The 22,453-nt window shown below is 41.3% G+C and overlaps 1 protein-coding gene across 1 annotated transcript; it reads right to left on the reverse strand.

The window, feature by feature from the left end:
• ifngr2 (interferon gamma receptor 2) lies at nt 1-21,625 on the reverse strand. The gene is made up of 7 exons (XM_049594890.1): nt 21,399-21,625; nt 6,463-6,577; nt 5,987-6,159; nt 5,187-5,332; nt 3,256-3,397; nt 2,192-2,334; nt 1-939 (listed from the first exon to the last, which is right to left on the reverse strand). The coding sequence occupies exons 1-7, from the start codon at nt 21,436-21,438 to the stop codon at nt 835-837; spliced, it is 864 nt and encodes a 287-aa protein (XP_049450847.1). The 5' UTR covers nt 21,439-21,625; the 3' UTR covers nt 1-834.
• Nucleotides 21,626-22,453: the final 828 nt, after the last annotated feature.

Consider the following 22,453-nt stretch of genomic DNA (forward strand, 5'->3'; position numbering starts at 1 on the left):
TTAAAAAAACATGAATCAAAACAACAAGAAACGAGATATATCCCCAGTCATGCACACCCAGTTTTAATAAACTCAGTACTGTTTTTCAACCCATATATTGTTTTGTCTTCATTCAATATAGTTAACACATACTGTTATTGTGCCATTGGTTTTGGCCTTGGTGCCCCACATTTTGGCCATGACGCCCCAATAAATTTGTATTTATCAAAGGCCAAAGTGGCCTTGCCCTAAAAATATCTTAACTCCAGGCCTGTAATCGTGTATTTCCTCTCCTGTTTCTGTCCTCGGAGGGGCCAGTTGCAGTGAGCTGCTTTTTTATGTGCTGCTGCCTCCGTTGGCTTAGTGTCTCTGCTGACATAAGATATAAGTCATGAGCGAAAATATGCACTACACAGCCAGAAAAAGAACCTCTTAGGCAGGGCAAGTAAGAATTTAGATGGGGCAAGTAGATTTGAGAAGTACTTGCCTGGCAGGGCAAGTAGGAAAAAACCTTACCCTGCATATGAAACCAAATGAGAGTGGGGATAGTAACACAGCGTGGAGCCTATTAAAGCTAGTGGTCTAGAGAGTGGCTCAGTCGTTTTATAACTCCCTTTTCTCTCCCAGAGTGAAAGCTAAATCTAGATCAAATCAGACCTCCTCTTCTCAGCTATTAAGTTTTGACTTGACAAGTTGTCATTTATCATTAGTCGAATCCATCTCAGCAAAATGTATGGCTTCAGGACAGCAGGTTGCAGAGTGTATCTCCCAGCAGCTCAATCGACAGATCTGATCTCTACAACAGCGGAGTGAGAAGGCCAGAGTGTAGTGCAGAGGCAGAGAGGACAGTGGCTTTCATTCTCTGGACTCCTCTGGGGAAATGCAGGAAATTACATCCCAGTGCTCCTCAGTGGGAATGCTGGTGGAGATGGGAAGGTGGTGCTCAGGCTTCAGCAGAAACTAGAGTAGAAAAAAAAAACAGTCAACCTTATTTAAATAAAACAGTTACCTTGATGATACTGTAGGCATAATGCACACTGTGAATAACTGCATGGGAGACATCATCTGTACTTAAAGTTGTCAGCAGGTCTATTTCCTGTGTTTAAATTGACGTTATTTGTTTCAGCAACAAAAAGGTGCTCCGACTCTGAAATGTTGTCATTAACTTCCTGTCCACACGGGGAGTGGGAGTGTGTCACATTGCACAGATTGACATCTGCTGCTACATTTAAGCACATATCTGACCAGTTTCACAATACAACATACAGAGAGCAGAAACTAAGAGCCTTTGTCTACAGCCGTCTGACAAACATTGACTGCACTAATTAGTGGCACTAATGAGCTTCATCAGTTCACCTGCACAGTGCCAGGATCAGCTTGTTGTGCTGTAAAAGTTATGGTGATTGGTCACAATGGGTTTGCATTTGTGCTTTGCTATGTGTTTATACTATGCCAACCATTACAAAGGCCTATTATTGTAAAACAAGCTAATTCCAAATATTATTGATAAAATATATATTACATAGCTGGAGGGAAAGATATGTTTTAATTTATGATGATACATTAGATTTCTGACCAACAAATCAAGTATCAGCTGCTTAAGATATTGTCAGTGAAGAATTCAGCTAACAGTCATATCTCAGTTGGCAATGGATCTCTTACATTTTCACCACAGCTACTGCAACACAAAGAAAGCTAGTGGATAGCTGAAAGCTAGTTAACAGTGAAGGGTACTTTGCACTGAAGGTGGTCTTTTTAATCTAATATCTGTGGTGGTGTCAGGTCACATCACCACCTCATAAACATGGCCTAATTGTGTTCCCAACTGTGTGAACTGATCAGGACCAACACTTTTTAATGTATTTATTATACCCAGCACTGTCAAGCCGAAGTTAAGAGACAAAACTTGAAATGGAACAAATTAAATCTCTGAAAATTTGATTCTACATGGCCCACCAAGTCCAACTTTATCATTCTGCATTACTCTAGTACATGACTGTAAATAAATCCTCATGTTTCTCACCTTCTTCAGCTACATTAATATTCACAATGATCTGATAATGAAACACTGACTGCCTTCTCATCCTGGTCAAAAGTCAATGAAATAGTCCTACAGATCCTTACCTAACTTACAGTCTGATACATCTAATACATGTACACAGTGTGGCCTAGTGGGTGTGCGGTGAATGTGTTTATCCATATTAGTGCTCACGTTGTCTGGGATTTGGTATGGAGGTTGCAGCCACTGTTTGATCCTCCCACGTTGAAAGATGAGGAGGTACGCGATGAACGTAACGAGCAGGACGCTGACAAGCACCACAGCTACTACTGTTTCTGTTAGTTTTGAATCTTTTTCTGGGAAATGTACAGGACACACACACACACACACACACACACACATACACGAGACAGGAATTCCATTACAACTCTTACGATGTTCTGATTTCAGAGGATTTATGAGTTTTAAGACTTAAAAAGCAACTTTGAAAAGAATTAAAGAATTATACTGCAGGAGTGGTTTGAGATATTTACATGGACAATGTGTTAGTTTTTCTTTCTTTTTGCTGTAAATACAAGCTGCTACTAAGTGTACAGAGCCACATGTCAAGCCCACAACAGTGAGTACACCATACTCAAAAGAGAAAGTGGAATTTCCCATGATTTGTTTCTGACTGTGGAACTCAAATACAAACTGTGCTAAGCAAGCTAGCAGCTAGTGTTACTGTTAATTCGACCTTTTCGTCCCAATATGGACACTTCTGTCTCCAAAAAATCAAGATGAAGCCAAATTCAAGGCTTCAAAACAGGAGTCCAAAAACTGATGGGTGAAGTCACAGTGGCAACGATGATTATTTCATACAGTCTATGGCCACAACCTACTGTACTTCAAGAAATCACTAAGTCAACTGAAATCATCCTTATAATTATACAAACATTGGATGTCCTAATGCTTTTTTTCAGCTGACAAATTTTGGATGTCAATGCTCTGCACTGCACCATGGCAGACTGCATAACCATGCAACAAGGTAATAACTGTTTACTGTGATGGGTGTCATAACCGTATAACTGATTTTCTTACTGCACTCCAACTGAAACCACTGGCTGTCAGGAGGATAGGGAGTCAGATTAGAAACTTGTGTGCATTTTGGAAAACAGTCAAAGCCAAAACCAGCAACACAGCCAATTTGGTTCTTTAATGTCTCAACAGTATTTTTGTTCTTTTTGCCAGGTTGAAAAACTTTCTAAACAGCAGCAGCAACTACAAATGAGCCTTACTTGACTTAGGGATGACCTCACACTGGGTACAGGTGGGTGGTCCGACGCTCTCATCGAAGTAGATATACTCCACTTTTGTACAGTAACGCTGTCCCTCCTGCAGCTCACGGATGGTCACTGAGGCGACATCATCTTTATAACTCTGTTGAAGAGTGGAAGGTCATATTTTACATGCATACTCTTATCATGATGGACCACAAGCAGAGTTTGGAAGACATTAACACATAACAGATAAAAGGCTAATATTTCCGCTTCCCTTAAAGGGTAACAGTTTTTGAAATTGGTCCAGTATTGAGCAATATTGCAGCCAACAGCGGTCAAACAGGCTGCAATGTAACCATTGAGGATATGTTTGCATCATCAATGTTCTTCCACTAAAATTGCTTGTTTGTCCCACTGACATGCTCAGATTGTTATTGTAAGTGTCTAAAACTATAATGGAAAGGATCCCTACAGAGATAGATATTAATGTTCAAGAGCAAGATCCCTTTTATTTAACCAGAAAATGCATCAAAATCACATGTGCAAACCCACCAGACCATTTAAATAAACATTAAAATCATTTTAGCCCGTATAGTCAGCTTATTCTAATATCTAAAGAATGGAACCATCCATCAATGTGCTAAATATATGTACAATTAAAGGTCAAGTTGGGATATGATGAATTAAAAATTACACCAACTTTAGGAATTGTGGCAGGTCCATACTGAGCCAGATAAGTTGGAAAGTGCATCTTTTCCTCTGCATTTTGGCCTTATGTCCACACACAGCTGGTATTGCTGACAAACAAAGAACATCATTTGGGGTGCCATGGTGGCCTGGGGTAGAGGGCATTGACCATGAACTGCATGTCTGGCTGGGATCAATTGTTTTAGTCAATACAGCTGTTGACATTAATTTGTAATTTTTAGTTTGTCAGCTGACTTTACAATTCACCCTTCGCTAAAGCCCGCCCCCCTTATTTACTGTTGCTAAGTACGACAAACTTTCGGTTTCGGAGCTAGACTGGCAAGGCGCTCCCACTGTCGCAAACTGCACTTCCTGGAGAAATAGTCTCAAATTTCTACAATATGCATTTGAAGGATATATTCAGGATGTCAGACTGACACAGCCACAAAATCAAGGTAACACAGTGTGTGCAGATGAACAGTGTTTAGCTTCACCCCCATGCCGCTCCCAGCACCCAGACTGGCAGCTGGACTGTCGAGGGGCTGCGGAAGAAGTCAAACAACATTCATCTGCGCACAATGCGATAACACACAGCTGGTTGAATATCAGCAAATTTTCCCTGCTTTCCTTCACTGGTTCCTGTACAGGAGGGTTGGCCTTTTTTTTACTGTTATAATCATTAAAATCGTTATAATTAAAAAGCAAAAGCAGCATGTGTATACATTCAGTAGGCTGTATCTTCAGTAGCTAGCTAGCTAACCCTACACTTTTCAGGGTTTGATTTTGGTTTCGGAACAGGGAAGAAACGTATATCTTTGATATATCTAGTGATTTGTCAGCCTGGTAAACAGGTAGCATCTATGAGCCACCATCAAGACAATAGTTATCATTTGGTTATCTGTCATTGTGCATTTGGCTGTATTATAAAACACAGTATACACGTACATAGGCACAAGGTTTAACCAGCTGAGACTCAGCAGAGTGACCTGTCCTGTCTGTCTGTCCCACTGCTGGTCACATGTTAGCTGTGTTCAACACTTTTGTTGTTTGCTGAGCATGACAGGAAGAAGTAGAGATCTGGCTTTTTGTTGAACGTGCAAGGAGATGGGAACAAAACTGACCTGACAATACTGGTGTCAAACACCCGAACAGTATTCCAAAATGAACCAGATTAATTAGAACATAGTCTTGGATCACCTACAGTACACACTAAACAGGAAGTAACAGCATGTGTATCTTGCTACACTAACAAGGTTTCTCACCTTAAGGGGCTCTCCTTCCTTGCCATAATAAACCCTGTATTTTGCATGGTCTTCATGTTCCAGAGCCAAACTGTAGTTTCTACTCAAATGTACAGTCAGGGAGCCGGGCCCTGCAGTCAGACTGAAGTCAGGAGTGCAGGAGTCACCTGGAAGAGCACAACAAATATATTGAGTATTAACTAAATCAGCTAAGATTTACGCTATCTGTTCTCTTTCGTTACAGTAAGCGTGAGACCTTGAGTGACCACCACCAACTTTTCAGACCTAAAACACATCGCAAATACCCAAACCTCAACTGACAATCAATCTAGCACAATGATATGTCAAAGTTATGAAAACTTGCTAAGAATTGGACGCTTCAAACTATGTGGTTCACACCATGGTTAGGGTGGTTAACACCTAATCTCCAAACCCATTGGCTAGTGGTCTAGGGACAATAAGCCTCTGGGGGCAACAGCAAATAAAAAGATCCAGTGTAGCAAGCGGATACATATATAAAATATGGAGGCAGATCCAGTAAACAGACAGTAGATGTTATCTGGTCAGAGACTGAAACCACAAATTTCCTGTATTAGTTTGTAGTATTAACCACTCAGACCACTCACAACTGGGTAACATGCTGGATTTTCACAACTGTAGCAATCTGAGAGTCTCCTTAGTGCTACATTTAGACAATACCACAGCATCAACACATGCATACATTCAGAGCTTCTTGTGCAAACTACAACATAAACTAAACTGCTGCCAGTAAGAGCACATCGTTATCAGACTGATGTACATGTTAGCTCATAGTTTCCTACCATGTCTGCTACAGGCCTTGACTGGTTTCGAGGTCAGCCCACGTTTCTTCTCTGCTTGTACACGCAGCATAACACAGCCGTGCTCGCCCAAGGCTTTAGTGGAACTGACATCACAGGAATCGGATGATATATGGATGCAGGCTGGTACATCTGTCCACACGCGGCTGTCAAAGCTGTGGACCAGAACAGGAGACTGTCATGTCCAGAATCTGTCATGATGTCAATAACCATATTTACAATGTGTAACACATTTGCTTACAGATAGATTAAAATGGAAATACAGTTTTTTACTAGCCAAAAATACTGTCTGTGAGCTGTCTCCACACACACACACACCATCTAAGCAAACATAAAGAGGAAAGGATGATGCAACAATTTCCTGTCATATGACCAGACAACAGGAACCTTTCAGATTTTTTTTCATGCAGGTTATTGATTCACATGTTGCAACAGGCGCCATAACCATCAGAGCTCACCTGCTGTACTGAACGGTGTAGGTGACATCTTCTTCCTTGGTGGCAGGGGTCCATGACAGCAGCCAGTTATCAACACGGATGTTCTGGGGCGGACCTGGTGGTGCCTCAGACCGTACTGGGACAGAAGGGAATGGACATGTACAGAGCAGTAAATGAGAAGATGATGTTTGACACTTTATACCAGAATACATGCGAAAGACAATTCCCTCCAAATCTGATGAAAAAGAATGACAGGGTATTGCAATTTATTGAAATTGAGTGTTGTTCGATGGATTCACTATGCCGATTTTTCCTCAAAGCTCTATATGAATCATATAGCATTACATCATATCCTATCCACCTTATTTTCAAACTAAGGCTATTCAAGAAAAGGCTGAGACACAGGGTCAAACATGGGGGGATTGCACATGTGCAGTGTAACCTCAGCTGCAGATGCTGGAGGGTGACAGCAGGGGTGCTAGATAAAAAGCGCAGGATCCGTTCAGGCGATCAAGGAGTGCGCTTGGTGCGATCTGCTTGGACTTTTGGACGGCGGCTGCCTGAAGTTGTCGGAATTGCATCTCTGTCATTCTCACCCACAATGCAGGCCACCAGTGACAGTCCAGTAATAAGCTGTGAAAATGACATGCATGCACATCCCCTTTATTCCGGGCGGCTGTGGCTCAGAGGTAGAGCGGGTCGTCCACCAATCGAAAGATCAGCGGTTCGATCCCAGGCTCCTCCAGGCTGCATGTCGAAGTATCCTTGAGCAAGATACTGAACCCCAAATTGCTCCCGATGGCTGTTCCATCGGTGTGTGAGTGTGTTAAAAAAAACTGAGTAGCAGGTGGCACCTTGTATGGTAGCCTCGGCCACCAGTGTATGAATGTGTGTGTGAATGGGTGAACGTGACTCGTAGTGTAAAAAGCGCTTTGAGTGGTCACTAGATGACTAGAAAGGCGCTATACAAATGCAGGTCCATTTACCATTTACCATCCATTCCGTGGTCTAACGCCATCTACTGAGCCTTTGAGGAAGTGCAGACCAGATTTTACTGCACATGTGCAAACCCCCATGTTTGACCCCGTAGCCATTTCTCAATATGCGTTCTTGTGCGGACTTGTGTTCTTGTGGACTTGTGACACGTCATCAGTCACAGCCCAAGTACTGTTCCAATTCAAAGTTCACATCTGGCCAAGTTCAGTCCAAATTCCTGATGTGTTCTCGCCACACCCATTTCACCGGGGATGCATCAGAGCAGACTTGTGTGGACTTCAGACAGCCAGGTATCCCAGCATGCATTTCACAACAATCATCGGAAAATGACAAGTGAGGGAAAGGCGCACAGTTGTAAGCCATACCGATATGTTACTGTCATAGAACGTAGTGTTTTCATGCGTAGTTTAAACGTCAGACCCGTGGTCGATGTTTTAATATAGAGCCCAGTTGAATGTGACTGAGGTCTGCTAGATGACAGCAGTGTCAGCTCTCATGTGTTTATGAGCGGTGACACTGCTGTCATCTAGCGGTGTCAGCGCTCATAGATAATAAACGTGTGTATGAGTGCTCAGGCTGCCCCAGAGAGCAGCCTCTCTCAGGTAGTCCTTTTAAATTCGTCACTGATATCTCTGTAGTGGTTAAATATGAAATGTAATTCGTTTCGGGTATGTCTAATGGGCAACATTCAGTCTCAGTTTAAGATATATTCTTATATTATTAAATGTTATAACATGTTATTGTTCTTTGCATTCTTTTGCTTATTTAGGCCTATGTGTTTTTACCATTCAATAATGATTTTAAGAATTTATTGTAATTTATTTATTGTATTTAAAGATTAATTGTCTGTATTGTAGTATTTATTCAGCAGCATTTTAAATATTGATTATCTGATATGAAATGTATACAATTTGTATACCTACATGATGTCTGAAGTGTGGCTGAATAAATTTTTCCTCTTCACATCTGACCTGTTTGATCCCATTTATATTGGTGAGGACAGACTATATGAGAAACTCCTGTCAGTGTAATCCAGTACAGTTCAACAGCACCACAATCTACAACTCAACACTTCAATAAAATATTAGACTGAATATTAAACTGCTGTTGTTTTTTCTAGGTGTACCAACTGTCAAGTCTCCATAAAAATGTAGACAGAAAGCATAATGATGAGACAAATGCAGTTTTGGACAGTGACTAAGCATATTTACTCAAGTAGCTACTGTACTTAAGTACAAATTTGATGTACTTGTACTTTGGGTATTTCCATTTACTTCGAGGGAAATGCTGTACATTCTACTCCAGCTACATTTATATGATAGCTATAGTTACTTTTCAGATAGTTTGTTTTATATGTTGTTTCATATTTACAAGTTGCTGTGTGTTGTTATACATTAGACTAGTACACCAGTGAAAGGTGTTACAATTAGTTCTACCATGACAACATTTAAATGTTGCTTACCTGTAGCCTACGTTGATCAATTAATACTCAATACATATTCATGCATATGATGATCACAACACTTGAAATTGGGTCACTCTGCATCATGAGTACTTCTAACTTAATTTTAAGTAGTCCTACATTTTGCTGACAATACCCAGATACTTTTACTCGAGTCAGATTTGGTATGCAGCACTTTTACTTGTGATTGAGTTTTTGTTCTTTGTTGTGATATTCCTGGGTACTTTGTCCACAACTGGACAAACATATCGAACAGACATGCAAGCATTGCACATCTCATCCTCATCCTCATTCTCCGCTGTCTTTCTGGGATCTGCATCCTCAGCTGGGCAGCCTCCTCCTCAGCCTGCAGGTACAGCAGTCCTGCTGCAATAACTGCGCCAAGACGCCTTCTCCAATCCGTTATTGATTTTTGATTTCCATCTCGCCAGTGCTCACGATCACAATAACCACCAACTCTCCACAAACTTTTCCCCCCGCACTTGACTTTTGATTATAATCAGAAGCCAGCTGCGGGGAAAAGGTTTTAAAAAGACATTTTATGAAAATATTTTGGCTATTTATATGTTTTTGTATGTCAGTTATATATGTTGAAACATTAAAAACATATACATATTAATTTCTTACAATGTCTATGAAAAGACGCTAGGCTGTGTTTATATTGTTTTATTCTAAATGCATGTATACAACACAGTACAATAGCCAAGGCGAGCGGAGGTGGTGACATCATCAAGTTCGCTGCTGTTCCAAAAGCAGAAATGACTGTACTCCCGTCCTCCCGTCCTCCCGTTCTCGGGAAGTCCGGACTCTCACGTGGACTTGCCAAGTCCGAACTTGCCAAGTCCACAAGTCCGAACTGCCGAACTTGAGTATTGAGAAATGGCTTGTGTCTCAGCCTTCTCTTGAATAGCCTTGTTTCAAACCAAGACTATTCAAGAGAAGGCTGAGACACAGGGTCAAACATGGGGGGACTGCACATGCACAGTGTAACTTGAGCTGCGATGCTGGAGAGTGACAGCAGGGGTGCTAGATAAAAAAGTGCAGGATCCGCTCAGGCGATCAAGGAGTGCGTTTGGTGCGGTCTGCTTGGACTTTTGGACGGCGGCTGCCTGAAGTTGTCGGAATTGCATCTTTGTCATTCTCCCCCACAATGCAGGCCACCATTGACAGCCCAATAATAAGCTGTGAAAATGACATGCATGCACATATCCCAGAACCAAAAAAATGGAGCCAGATCAAATACCTCTTGTTTTGCTGTGTGATGTTTCCAGCACAAAGCTCTTCCTCAGACTTTTAGTTCATTTGTTGATTGTGTGGTGACTGTTTGTGTGTGAAAACGCAAAATAAATCATTTTTGTCCTGCAATTGTTCCTGTGTTTTGTGGTGTGTGACATCAAGACAATAATGAAACTGAGAATATTTGAATACTGGAATATGTCAAAATAAGTCAATAAGCTCTTTTTTCAATATCATTTTAATTTGTTTTTCTTCCTTAATAAAATAGCTAACCTTAACTAATGCCTCAGATAAAGAACTAGGGCTGTTGTCATTGGTTTTGATTCTGAGAATCATCCTACAGCACAGATTATCAATTTTGCCGTAATAGTTAAATTCTATTGCAAAAATAAACATTTTCAAATCATTCATAAATTCCCAAATGTAACCAAAAATACAAACTGACCATGAAACAAACCCTTATTCCGCGGTCTCACGCCATCTATTGAGCCTTTGAGGAAGTGCCGACCAGATTTTACTGCGCATGTGCAATCCCCCCATGTTTGACCCCGGCTGCATCCGAAAGGCCCACTGGCATACTGCATACTACTACTATGTACTACCACTTGATACTACTCCTACCTACTAAACAAGTTGGGTCCGTTCGGACATACTAAAAGATTGGTGGGAAAACACTCCATCTGCTGGCAGAGCAGAGGTACTGCACATGTGGATTTTGGTGCAGTACCTCAGCCAAGCCAGCAGATGGGGTGCTTTCGTAGGCACTCCATCTGCTGGCAGAGCAGAGGTACTGCACCAAAATCTGAATGCACCTGTGACTATTGAAATTGCCCAAAAATGAAGCTGGCCACTCTACCTACCAGCAACATGTCTGCAAGCTCTCTCATGCTTCTCAACATGCAAAATGCGAGGCGTAGGCGAGCCAGAGCTCGCAGACGCCTCCTTTTGCACATAATAATTGATTCACTGCCACAGTAAGCAATGACATGACATGCCACACTCAAAAACTTAAACTTTGCACTTTGAAGATCCTTTATATTGTTTTTGAAATAATCCAACCTGTTATGGTGATGACAACCATCACAACGCTAACATCGTGTGTCAATCAAGTGATTAGTTCATTGAATATCAATATCTAGATACAGCATTTCCACCAGCACATTCTGTCATGTGTGTAGGCTGAGTCACTTTGAACACCTGTCACCTCACACAGTACAATGACGAAAACTGCTCTGCCATGATGTACCGTATTAACCCGAATATAAGATGACCCTGAATATAAGACCACCCCTCTTTTTCAACACCCTTATTTGAAAAAATACTTTCTCTTTGGACAAAATCTTGTTTGCATAAAAAATCATTTTATTGATTTCCTTGTACAAAAAAATCATAAAATCTCCCATAGTCCTGCAAATAGGCAGAGCGCAGAACGCACTTCATGGTTTGATGCCATGAAGCAGTGCAATAAAACGGGCATAGGCCTACTGGCCTAACTTGTGCAATAAACGGTGTACATTTGCTTGACAAACAGTGTCAGAACAGTCAGCAAAATGTAAGAGCATTAACATCCAAAGAACACCACGAACAGCATTTTTTCTCCACATTCATTCAGCTGCATCCTCTGCATCACTGGGTTCCTCCTCCTCACTCCCACTCTCGTTGTCGCCCTCTGCCGCCGGCTCCTCCCACATCAAATCATCCTCGGTTCCATCCATCACATTTGAGATGCAACATTTCTTGAACCCGTTGATGATGCTCTCAGAGGACACGTCTGCCCATGCTTGCCGGATCCATTCGCAGAGAAGACGGACAGGAGGTTTCTGAATTTTTCCAGAAGGTGTCAGGACATGGTTACCAGTCAGGAGCCATGCTGTGTAGTTCTTCCGCAGATTGTTCTTGAATGGCTTTTTGGTCCCATCAGCGAGGCAGGTTAACATGACGGTAACGCGGCTCTTCTCGTTTCCTGTAGACTTCAACATCACTGATTTGTCATCCTGATTTGTCTATGAACGGTGATAGATGTGGGCATGTCGAAAAAAACAGATGTCTGGTCTGCGTTGCCCATCTGATCCAGGGGATATTCATGCTTCTTTCTCAGGTTTATGACATAACGCTGGTAAGCCACCAGCTTCTCTCTGAAGTCTGCGGGCAAACGCTGGGCTAGGCTTGTCCTGTGTCTGAGGGACAGGCCATTACATCGCATCATTCTGCGGCACCAGCCCATACTAGCTTTGAACTCGGTGCGGGGTATGTTGAGTTCTGTGGCTACCTCAAGTGCTTTTTGCTGCATCACAGCCCTCGTGATGGGCATTCCTTCATTACGTTTCTCATTCACATAATCACACACCCTCCTGTCAATCTCATTGAAGTGACCCGTTTGTGGACCACGATAGCTCCTTCTCTGGCTGTGAGCAGTTTTTAGCTCATCTTTCTGGGACCGCCATCATCGTACATTGCACTCAGTCACATCGTATCTTTTTCCTGCCCTCACGTTGTTCGTTCTCTCAGCCTCGTTTACAACCATAAGTTTAAAATTCGCATCATAACTTCTCCTTTCATTTTTATTCATCTGCCCGACTTTGGAAGCACTTTTTTTCAAGTGGATCTCTGTGCCCTGGCTGCTTTCTGTCATTCAGTACACACCCACTCCAGCCGACTTGTTTACAGGACCACGCGAGGGTCACACTGCTCTAAACACTGACAGAGAAAAAAGCGCTCGTATGGCGCCACCTATTGGTTTACATGGGTAACTCCTTAGACCCCGAATATAAGACGAGGCTTCATTTTCAGGCATTTTCCAAGGGAAAAAATATCGTCTTATATTCGGGTCAATACGGTACTTTCATTATGCCAAACTTTATCATCATTTGTTTTAACAGTACTAGTATTTATTATTATCATTACTTATTTTATTATTAGGGTTCTAACCCCGAAGGGGTAGAACCCTTCTAAAATTGTACCGGTTTATTATTATTATTATTATTATTATCATTATTATTATTATTAGGGTTCTAACCCCGAAGGGGACACAGGTCCAGCTCAATGTGCTCTACAAAAAAGCCTCAAGGACCATTAAGCTCCGCCTGACTAAATTTTTTGCTAATTTGCATAATTTGAAAAACAGTAACATGACATAAACTTTTACAATTTTAATTCAATCAACACCAAACTTGGTACACTGCTTTGGGGGATGACAAGACACATTTCTATTATAAATGAACCAGATTGGTCAAAAAACATGGCCGCCACGGACCAATGAATGTTGGCTGTGGGCGGAGCTTAGAATTGATTGGCCATAACTCCCACACCCTTTGACCTATCATCACCAAACTTGGTGGGTGGGTCCACAATGAGACTTGGAAGCTGCCTACCAAAGCATTTTGAGCTCAGCCCATAGGGGGCGCTATAAATGCCACACATCTGTATCTCAAAGACCATTGGATGGAATGCGTGCTCTAGGGGTGGCTATTAACTAATATCTTGAGTGCCATGTTGATAGGTGAAAGTGGGCGTGGCCTATTCATCATCAACTGTGATTATTTGCGTTTTATTAATTTACGCTATAACATAGATTAAAAGCTTGAAAGGCTCTGTCACTTATTACCACAAGTGCTATTGACTTGATTATTATTTTACACACACATCCTCCTGATAGTCCTCTACAAAAAGCTTCTTGCACCATGAATGCTGCCCTTACAGATTTTTTGCTAATTTGCATAATTTGAAAAACAGTAAAATGACATAAACTTTTACAATTTTAATTCAATCAACACCAAAGTTGGTACACGGCTTTGGGGATGACAAGACACATTTCTGTTACAAATTAGCCAGATTGGTCCAAAAACATGGCCGCCACGGACCAATGAATCTTCGCTGTGGGCGGAGCTTAGAATTGATTGGTCATAACTCCCACACCCTTTGACCTATCATCACCAACCTTGGTGGGTGGGTCCACAATGAGGCTTGGAAGCTGCCTACCAAAGCATTTTGAGCTCAGCCTATAGGGGGCGTTATAAATGCCAAACATCTGTATTTCAAAGACCATTGGATGGAATTTCACAAAATTTGGTATGCATGCTCTAGGGGTGGCTATTAACTAATATCTTGAGTGCCATGTTGATAGGTGAAAGTGGGCGTGGCCTATTCATCATCAACTGTCATAATTTGCGTTTTATTAATTTATGACCAGCTGGAAGGACCTAGGGACATGAAACGTGGTACATGGACTATAAATGACATCCAAATACTGCTCAAAAAATTTGGTCCCAATCGGCCTAATGGGGGCGCTATAACATAGAGTGTAAAGCTTGAAAGGCTCTGTCCGCCGCACCACAAGTGCTATTGACTTGAAATTTTACACACACATCCTCCTGATAGTCCTCTACAAAAAAGCTTCTTGCACCATGAATGCTGCCCTTACAGATTTGTTGCTAATTTGCATAATTTGAAAAACAGTAACATGACATAAACTTTTACAATTTTGACTCCATCAACACCAAAGTTGGTACACGGCTTTGGGGGATGACAAGACACATTTCTATTACAAATGAGCCAGATTGGTCAAAAAACATGGCCGCCACGGACCAATGAATCTTGGCTGTGGGCGGAGCTTAGAATTGATTGGCCATAACTCCCACACCCTTTGACCTATCATCACCAAACTTGGTGGGTAGGTCCACAATGAGACTTGGAAGCTGCCTACCAAAGCATTTTGTGCTCAGCCTATAGGGGGCGCTATAAATGCCAAACATCTGTATTTCAAAGACCATTGGATGGAATTTCACCAAATTTGGTATGCATGCTCTAGGGGTGGCTATTAACTAATATCTTGATTGCCATGTTCATAGGTGAAAGTGGGCATGGCCTATTCGTCATTAACCGTCATAATTTGCGCTTTATTAATTTATGACAAGCTGGAAGGACCTAGGGACATGAAACGTGGTACATGGACTATAAATGACATCCAAATACTGCTCAAAAAAATTGGTCCCAATCGGCCTAATGGGAGCGCTATAATTATCTCCAGATTTCTCCCAAAATTATCATGATCATGGAACTGTGATTGCTTAAACATTAAAATTCCTATTGAAACTTTGAAATACGCATCAATAGGTAAAATTTCAATTTATGTTTTGATGTTCAAATGGAGTCTCTATGTGAAAGTATACCACAAATGTTATTAGCATGTAGGCGAGCTGAAAACCCGATTTCAAGAAATGTGTGACTTGGAAAGAGTATGTATTGCTTGGAGCTTTCAGGGACAGAGTGGGGAACGTCTTGCACTACGGCAGATGAGGGTCACGGTGGGTGGTGAGGGTCACAATGGCTGGTTTGGGGCGGAACAGGTTAGAACCCGCAGATTGCCGCTCGCGGCTATATTTATTATTATTATTTTTTGTTGTCTGCCGCTTGAGCTCAAATTCCCGTGAGCTGGAATGAGCCAGAAACCTGAAACTTGGCCCAATGATTGGAAATGATGTGCATCAACTTTTATTAAAATATCAGCCCAGTTGGCCACATGGTGGCGCTGTAATTAAGGCTTAAAAATGACTTTTTTGGGAGGCCACGCCCCTCACACCATAAGTCCAAATGACTTGAAACTTGACACACAGGTCCAGCTCATTGTGCTCTACAAAAAAGCCTCAAGGACCATTAAGCTCCGCCTGACTACATTTTTTGCTAATTTGCATAATATGAAAAACAGTAACATGACATAAACTTTTACAATTTTAATTCAATCAACACCAAACTTGGTACACGGCTTTGGGGGATGACAAGTCACATTTCTATTACAAATCAACCAGATTGGTCAAAAAACATGGCCGCCACGGACCAATGAATCTTTGCTGTGGGCGGAGCTTAGAATTGATTGGCCATAACTCCCACACCCTTTGACCTATCATCACCAAACTTGGTGGGTAGGTCCACAATGAGACTTGGAAGCTGCCTACCAAAGCATTTTGAGCTCAGCCCATAGGGGGCGCTATAAATGCCACACATCTGTATCTGAAAGACCATTGGATGGAATTTCACCAAATTTGGTATGCATGCTCTAGGGGTGGCTATTAACTAATATCTTGAGTGCCATGTTGATAGGTGAAAGTGGGCGTGGTCTATTCATCATCAACTGTCATAATTTGCGTTTTATTAATTTATGACCAGCTGGAAGGACCTAGGGACATGAAACGTGGTACATGGACTATAAAGGACATCCAAATACTGCTCAAAAAATTTGGTCCCAATCGGCCTTATGGGGGCGCTATAACATAGAGTGTAAAGCTTGAAAGGCTCTGCCCGCCGCACCACAAGTGCTATTGACTTGAAACTTTACACACACATCCTTCTGATAGTCCTCTACAAAAAAGCCTCTTGCACCATGAATGCCGCCCTTACAGATTTTTAATAATTTTAATAATGTTAAAAACAGTAAAATGAATAAGCTTTTGAAATATTTGTGCTATCAACACCAAACTTGGTATGAGGCATCGGGGGACCGAGACACTCATTTCTATTATAAATGAGCCAGATTGGTGAAAAAACATGGCCGCCACGGACCAATAAATCTTGGCTGTGGGCGGAGCTTAGAATTGATTGGCCATAACTCCCACACCCTTTGACCTATCATCACCAAACTTGGTGGGTGGGTCCACAATGAGACTTTGAAGCTGCCTACCAAAGCATTTTGAGCTCAGCCTATAGGGGGCACTATAAATGCCACACATCTATATCTCAAAGACCATTGGATGGAATTTCACCAAATTTGGTATGCATGCTCTAGGAGTGGCTATTAACTAATATCTTGAGTGCCATGTTGCTAGATGAAAGTGGGCGTGGCCTATTCGTCATTAACCGTCATAATTTGCGTTTTATTAATTTATGACCAGCTGGAAGGACCTAGGGACATGAAACGTGGTACATGGACAATAAATGCCATCCAACTACTGCTCAAAAAATTTGGTCCCAATCGGCCTTATGGGGGCGCTATAACATAGAGTGTAAAGCTTGAAAGGCTCTGCCCGCCGCACCACAAGTGCTATTGACTTGAAACTTTACACACACATCCTTCTGATAGTCCTCTACAAAAAAGCCTCTTGCACCATGAATGCCGCCCTTACAGAATTTTTGCTAATTTTAATAACGTTAAAAACAGTAAAATGAATAAACTTTTGAAATATTTGTGCTATCAACACCAAACTTGGTATGAGGCATCGGGGGACCAAGACACTCATTTCTATTATAAATGAGCAAGATCGGACAAAAAACACGGCTGCCGTCACGCAAAGTGTCCTTGGAAAGGGCGGGGCTTAGCGAATAACGGCTGTAAAATGTTAAGCGTTTTTCCCATCGTCACAAAACTGGGTAAATATCATCAGAAGGGGACCAAGAACACACCCAAAAAAAGATTTTGAGACTGGCACATAGGGGGCGCCACCGCCATTCCCAGATGTTCCCGTTTTTTCCCCAAACCGTTTTCCCATTGAAAATGAATTACGGAATCTTCAAAAATCACAAAATTTCAAACGGTAACTACCGATTCATACTTTCAGCTAGAAACTCCATTCAAACTGGAAAATATTCAGCAATTCCTTGACTTTTTACATATGATTCAACTTTTCAATCCCATTCAAACTTTCCAAAATATTCAGCGTTTTCTGAAACTTGGTTATAATGGAAGTCAAAGAGAAAATCCTTCAAACTCACTCATCTTCACCCACACTTCACGAGCTCATACATTCACGTAGAAACTCCATTCCAACTCTGAAATGTTGACATTGCCATCGACTTTCAGTGACTGATTCATATTTTCCATATCTCTTTTAGTTTTTCTACACCAGCTGTTTAAAAATCACGAAATTTTCAGCCCTTCTCAGAATTTATAATGGGTGTGTATTGTGTGGAATGTTGAGAGTTAGAGTGGGTGATGTCATCGCTAGAGTGCACAACACCTCTGAAATCATCAAGAAATTTTCTCTTAAACTCGCTGGTGCGGCCACATCGTTCACTCTACATACACAAATTGTACACCAAATTGTAGGAAAAGCCATTCCAGTTGCAGAGGTGCGACCGCTGAAGAAAATGGATTTAGGGTTTTGGCTGCAGGTGGTCTAAAAGGACAACAAGTCCAACCAACTGCCCCATTCACTCCCATGTTAAGTGAGAGCCCAAATTTCTGGAAGAAAGCAGACCATTCCACTTATGTCCATCATGGCTCTGGCCTCATTTTTCACACCACAGAAATGAAATTTACACCTTTGTGATCCGCATCCTGTCCTCTCGCTCATGGTGTGCTTTTTGTAGCTGTAGCACTTAGGGTTTTTCATTAAACACTTGGAGTTTGAGAGGAACTTTTGGCTCAGTTTCTGCCTTTTCTTGGTGTATTTAAATTTGACTGTGCCATTGCCAACTGGTGATTGGCTGAATCAACTCCAGCCGTTCGGCCAATCGTCTGTGTGTCACAGCACAGTCAAATTTGAATAATTCAGCAACCTGACTTCTTTGCAGTTAAAGCCTCATCATACAGAGGCAATTACATATGTGTCAGTCTGCCTGTCTGGGTCTGTCTGTCTCTGTCTTTCTGTGTCCATCTTGGACATTTTAGATTGCAGTCTTTTTTAGCTGTTAAGTTAAGCTGTTTTTTCTATCTGTAAGTGAACATACACACAGACATACAAACAGACTCACACATACACAAATGCGCGACAGCACGTGAACATACACACATTCAGGCATGCACGCACACACACACAGTGATACATTTACTGCTATTAATAATTAGCATATTGGTATGGGGATACTAGTTGGCAGCGAGCATCAGGCACACTCAAAATTTCATGTGAAATTTTCTACTTCATTCATTCACTCATTCATTCATTCTTGAAAATGAAAATTTCATTCATGAAAATTTCAAATGCTCTGCAGAGATCAGATGAAGGCCACAGGATTTGTTTAAAGCCAATTTCCCAATTGCGTAACTTATATCATCAGGCCTTATGACCACATTATCATGAGATACATCACCAACAGTAAAAACATCACTTTTAACACAGTTAAAAAGCTCCATGTAATGTCTTCTGCATAATTCCATAATATTTACACTGCCACTTACCCCCTCCATACTGGAGGACAAAGGTATTTTACTATGATTCATATTCTTGACTTCATTCCAAAAAATCATTAACATCATTTTGTTGCATCTTCCTAGCCAATGCATTTGCTCTCAGATGGAGTCTCTATGTGAAAGTATACCAGAAATGTTATTAGCATGTAGGCTAGCTGAAAACCCGATTTCAAGAAATGTGTGACTTGGAAAGACTATGTATTGCTTGGAGCTTTCAGGGACAGAGTGGGGAATGTCTTGCACTACGGCAGATGAGGGTCACGGTGGGTGGTGAGGGTCACAATGGCTGGTTTGGGGCAGAACAGGTTAGAACCCACAGATTGCCGCTCGCGGCTATATATATTTGTTGTTTGTTGTTGTCTTTTGAATGTCAAACAAATGTGAATGTCCAATATCAAACTAACTTAATACCGGTATAAAACAGACCGCTTTGTTCATAATCATATTAGCAGAAATACATTTTTGACCAATGAAAACTGTGTGTGTTGATAATTGTATATTTGTGCAACTTAAATCTTTAGCTTGTTGCACATAGGAGGCGTACGGACCTATATGTGTGTGTGTGTATATGTGTATATATATATATATATATATATATATATGTATGTATATATACATATATACACATATACATATATATATATACACACACATACATGTCTGGTTGAAAACAGCTGTTGTCACTACGACAACCATAGACGCATTCGGCTGAAGGCTGCCAGTTAACAGGGTCGCGAGTAAATCCGGAACACTGGAGCTAACGGTGCAAGCTAATTTTTTTTCAGTTTTCAATTGTTTATGTTAGTCAATCAGTTAGTTAGTTAGTTAATTAGTTAGTCTGTGTATTTATATAGATAACTGTGCCCACGTTTCCATTATCCGGTAATTGCCAATAAAAATAATTCCCTCTAAACGCAAATAAATCGCACGTCAATCAAAAACTATGAACCAAAAAAGCGCAGTCTATCCCGAGTGAGACAAACTGCTTGATCCCCGTCTCCAGTGTACCAGCAGAGAACCTACAGAACCAAATCAGCGAAAAAACACACCGGGCTACACAGCCTCTCTACCTGAGCAGCTGCGGCTCGCACCCTCGATACACAGACACACAGACTGTGCGTCTGCATGCCAGCCAAATGTGTGCGCAACTGTGAGAAATAAATATGTGAGGTGTACGCTGCTTTTCTGTCTCGTTCTTCCCTTTTCTTTCTTTCTTTCTTTCTTTCTTTCTGTCAGCGACATACACTTCTAACACAGGACGGGTTTTTTTTTTTTTTTTGACTGAGTAATTATTAAGCCATAGTGATGCGCGGATTGGCTCTGATAGCACCCGAATCAGCATGTACGCATCAACCATCCAGCCGTTACAACAGGATTGAGCTAGCAAAGCAGTTTTGTGTTGCTATGTGTGGTATTTATTCAGTTTTGGGAAATCAGGATGTCTAGAAAGCATCAGTGGCTGCAGCTGACAGGGTCAGCTAACAGCAGCAGCAAAGCTAACATCAGGACATCATCTGTTAAAAACCTCCCGGTGTCGGTTTATTATCTACGATAACCATGTTATTAATTACACACACAGAAATAGTAATGTTGGTTCAATCATTGTGTTTATAGACTTTACAAACATCAGATTAGTCTAAACGGTGATATAGTGATGTGAAAATGTGAGAAAATGTATAGCTAAACTCAACAAGGTAAACAACAAGCCGATTCCCATTTACACAGTGGTCAAGAATGCTGGACCGGAAGTGTCGCACAAAAAAAAGGAAGCTGGCTGCGTTCTGTTGTGCCTCCGTGTTTCAACACTGTCGACGCGAAAGGAAGTTTTAAAGAGTGATTTTTTAAATTTAGTCTGGTACCTTAATAAACACAGACAGGCTGCGTTATAGAGGCCTGTGTGTGGGTTTTAGCGAACGTTGGCATGGATTACATGAGGACACCTCAGTTTTATTTCTGACTCTCTCTCTCTCTCTCTCTCTCTCTCACACACACACACACACACACACACACACACACACACACACACACACGAACACACACAGACACACACACACACACGGGATGTTGCCTCACAACACAGAGCACAGAGAAGTAGGTTAGCTGTAATACGAAACCCTAACTGCTAAGTTAATGCTAACTAATTACCTTGGACGACGACTAGAAAGCACAGGACACCGAAAAGCATCGTGGCAGCGTCATTTCATAGGGTGCGACGAGTCCCCGAGCACATCTGTCTCCACAGCAGCCATAATCTGTTCAACAACTAGAATATGATCGAAACTAGATGGCGATACTTCTTCAAAGTGTGGGACTAACAACAGTCTGGGAAGCTATTGACAGTAACTCTCCTTATAACACACTTCCTGAAACGCCCCTTAAAGGAAACCAGTGCTGTGCCGTAGAATCGAACAAGGGCTCTGAAGTAAACAAAAAAAAAAATTAAAAATATAATTGTTACACCCACTACAGGTCTCTAGCATAAGTGATGACAGGAAATGATGTAAGGAAGAAAGTCTTTTTATCACAGAAATTGACAAATGATCGTATCTTCTCCCACCTCACCCTACTCAGGATTTGTTCCGCAGGCAATCACTTACAGAGTAGGGGTTAAGTTCCCACATCACACCAATGCACACTGCAATCTATAACGTTAAGTCTTGCACTTTAAGTACTAACACATTTCCAAATTTCCACATGTGATAATCTTCACTGCAAAACAGCTCAACCACAACACACCTGAAGCCTGCCCTGATTGTCTGGCTGGGTTTTACCTGAGGGAGCAGGGGCCTGTTGCCAAGGGTGGAAAGTAACGAGTTACATTTACTCTCGTTACTGTAATTGAGTAGTTTTTTGTGTACTTGTACTTTTTTGAGTAATTTTTAAAATCAGTAATTTTACTTTTACTTAAGTACATATTGTTGGAAGTAATTTACTTCACTACATTTTAAATAGCTTCCGTTACAAAGTAAAAAAAAATAAAAATAAAAAAAATAGATGAATTTGAATGTAGAAAATGTTTTGGTTTTTGTAATGGCAACATTATGATGAATTAAGTTGCCACATAAATGAAAGCCTAAATGTCTGATATATTCTATGTGTTTTGTGTGTATTTGTCACTTAACACAGGTTTGGCCTATGTGAAGCACCACATTGAGCACATGACAGAGGATGAGATGGAGCATGTCGGCCACTCATCAGAT

The sequence above is a fragment of the Epinephelus fuscoguttatus genome, linkage group LG13 (assembly GCF_011397635.1).
Source record: "Epinephelus fuscoguttatus linkage group LG13, E.fuscoguttatus.final_Chr_v1".
NCBI lineage: Eukaryota > Metazoa > Chordata > Actinopteri > Perciformes > Serranidae > Epinephelus > Epinephelus fuscoguttatus.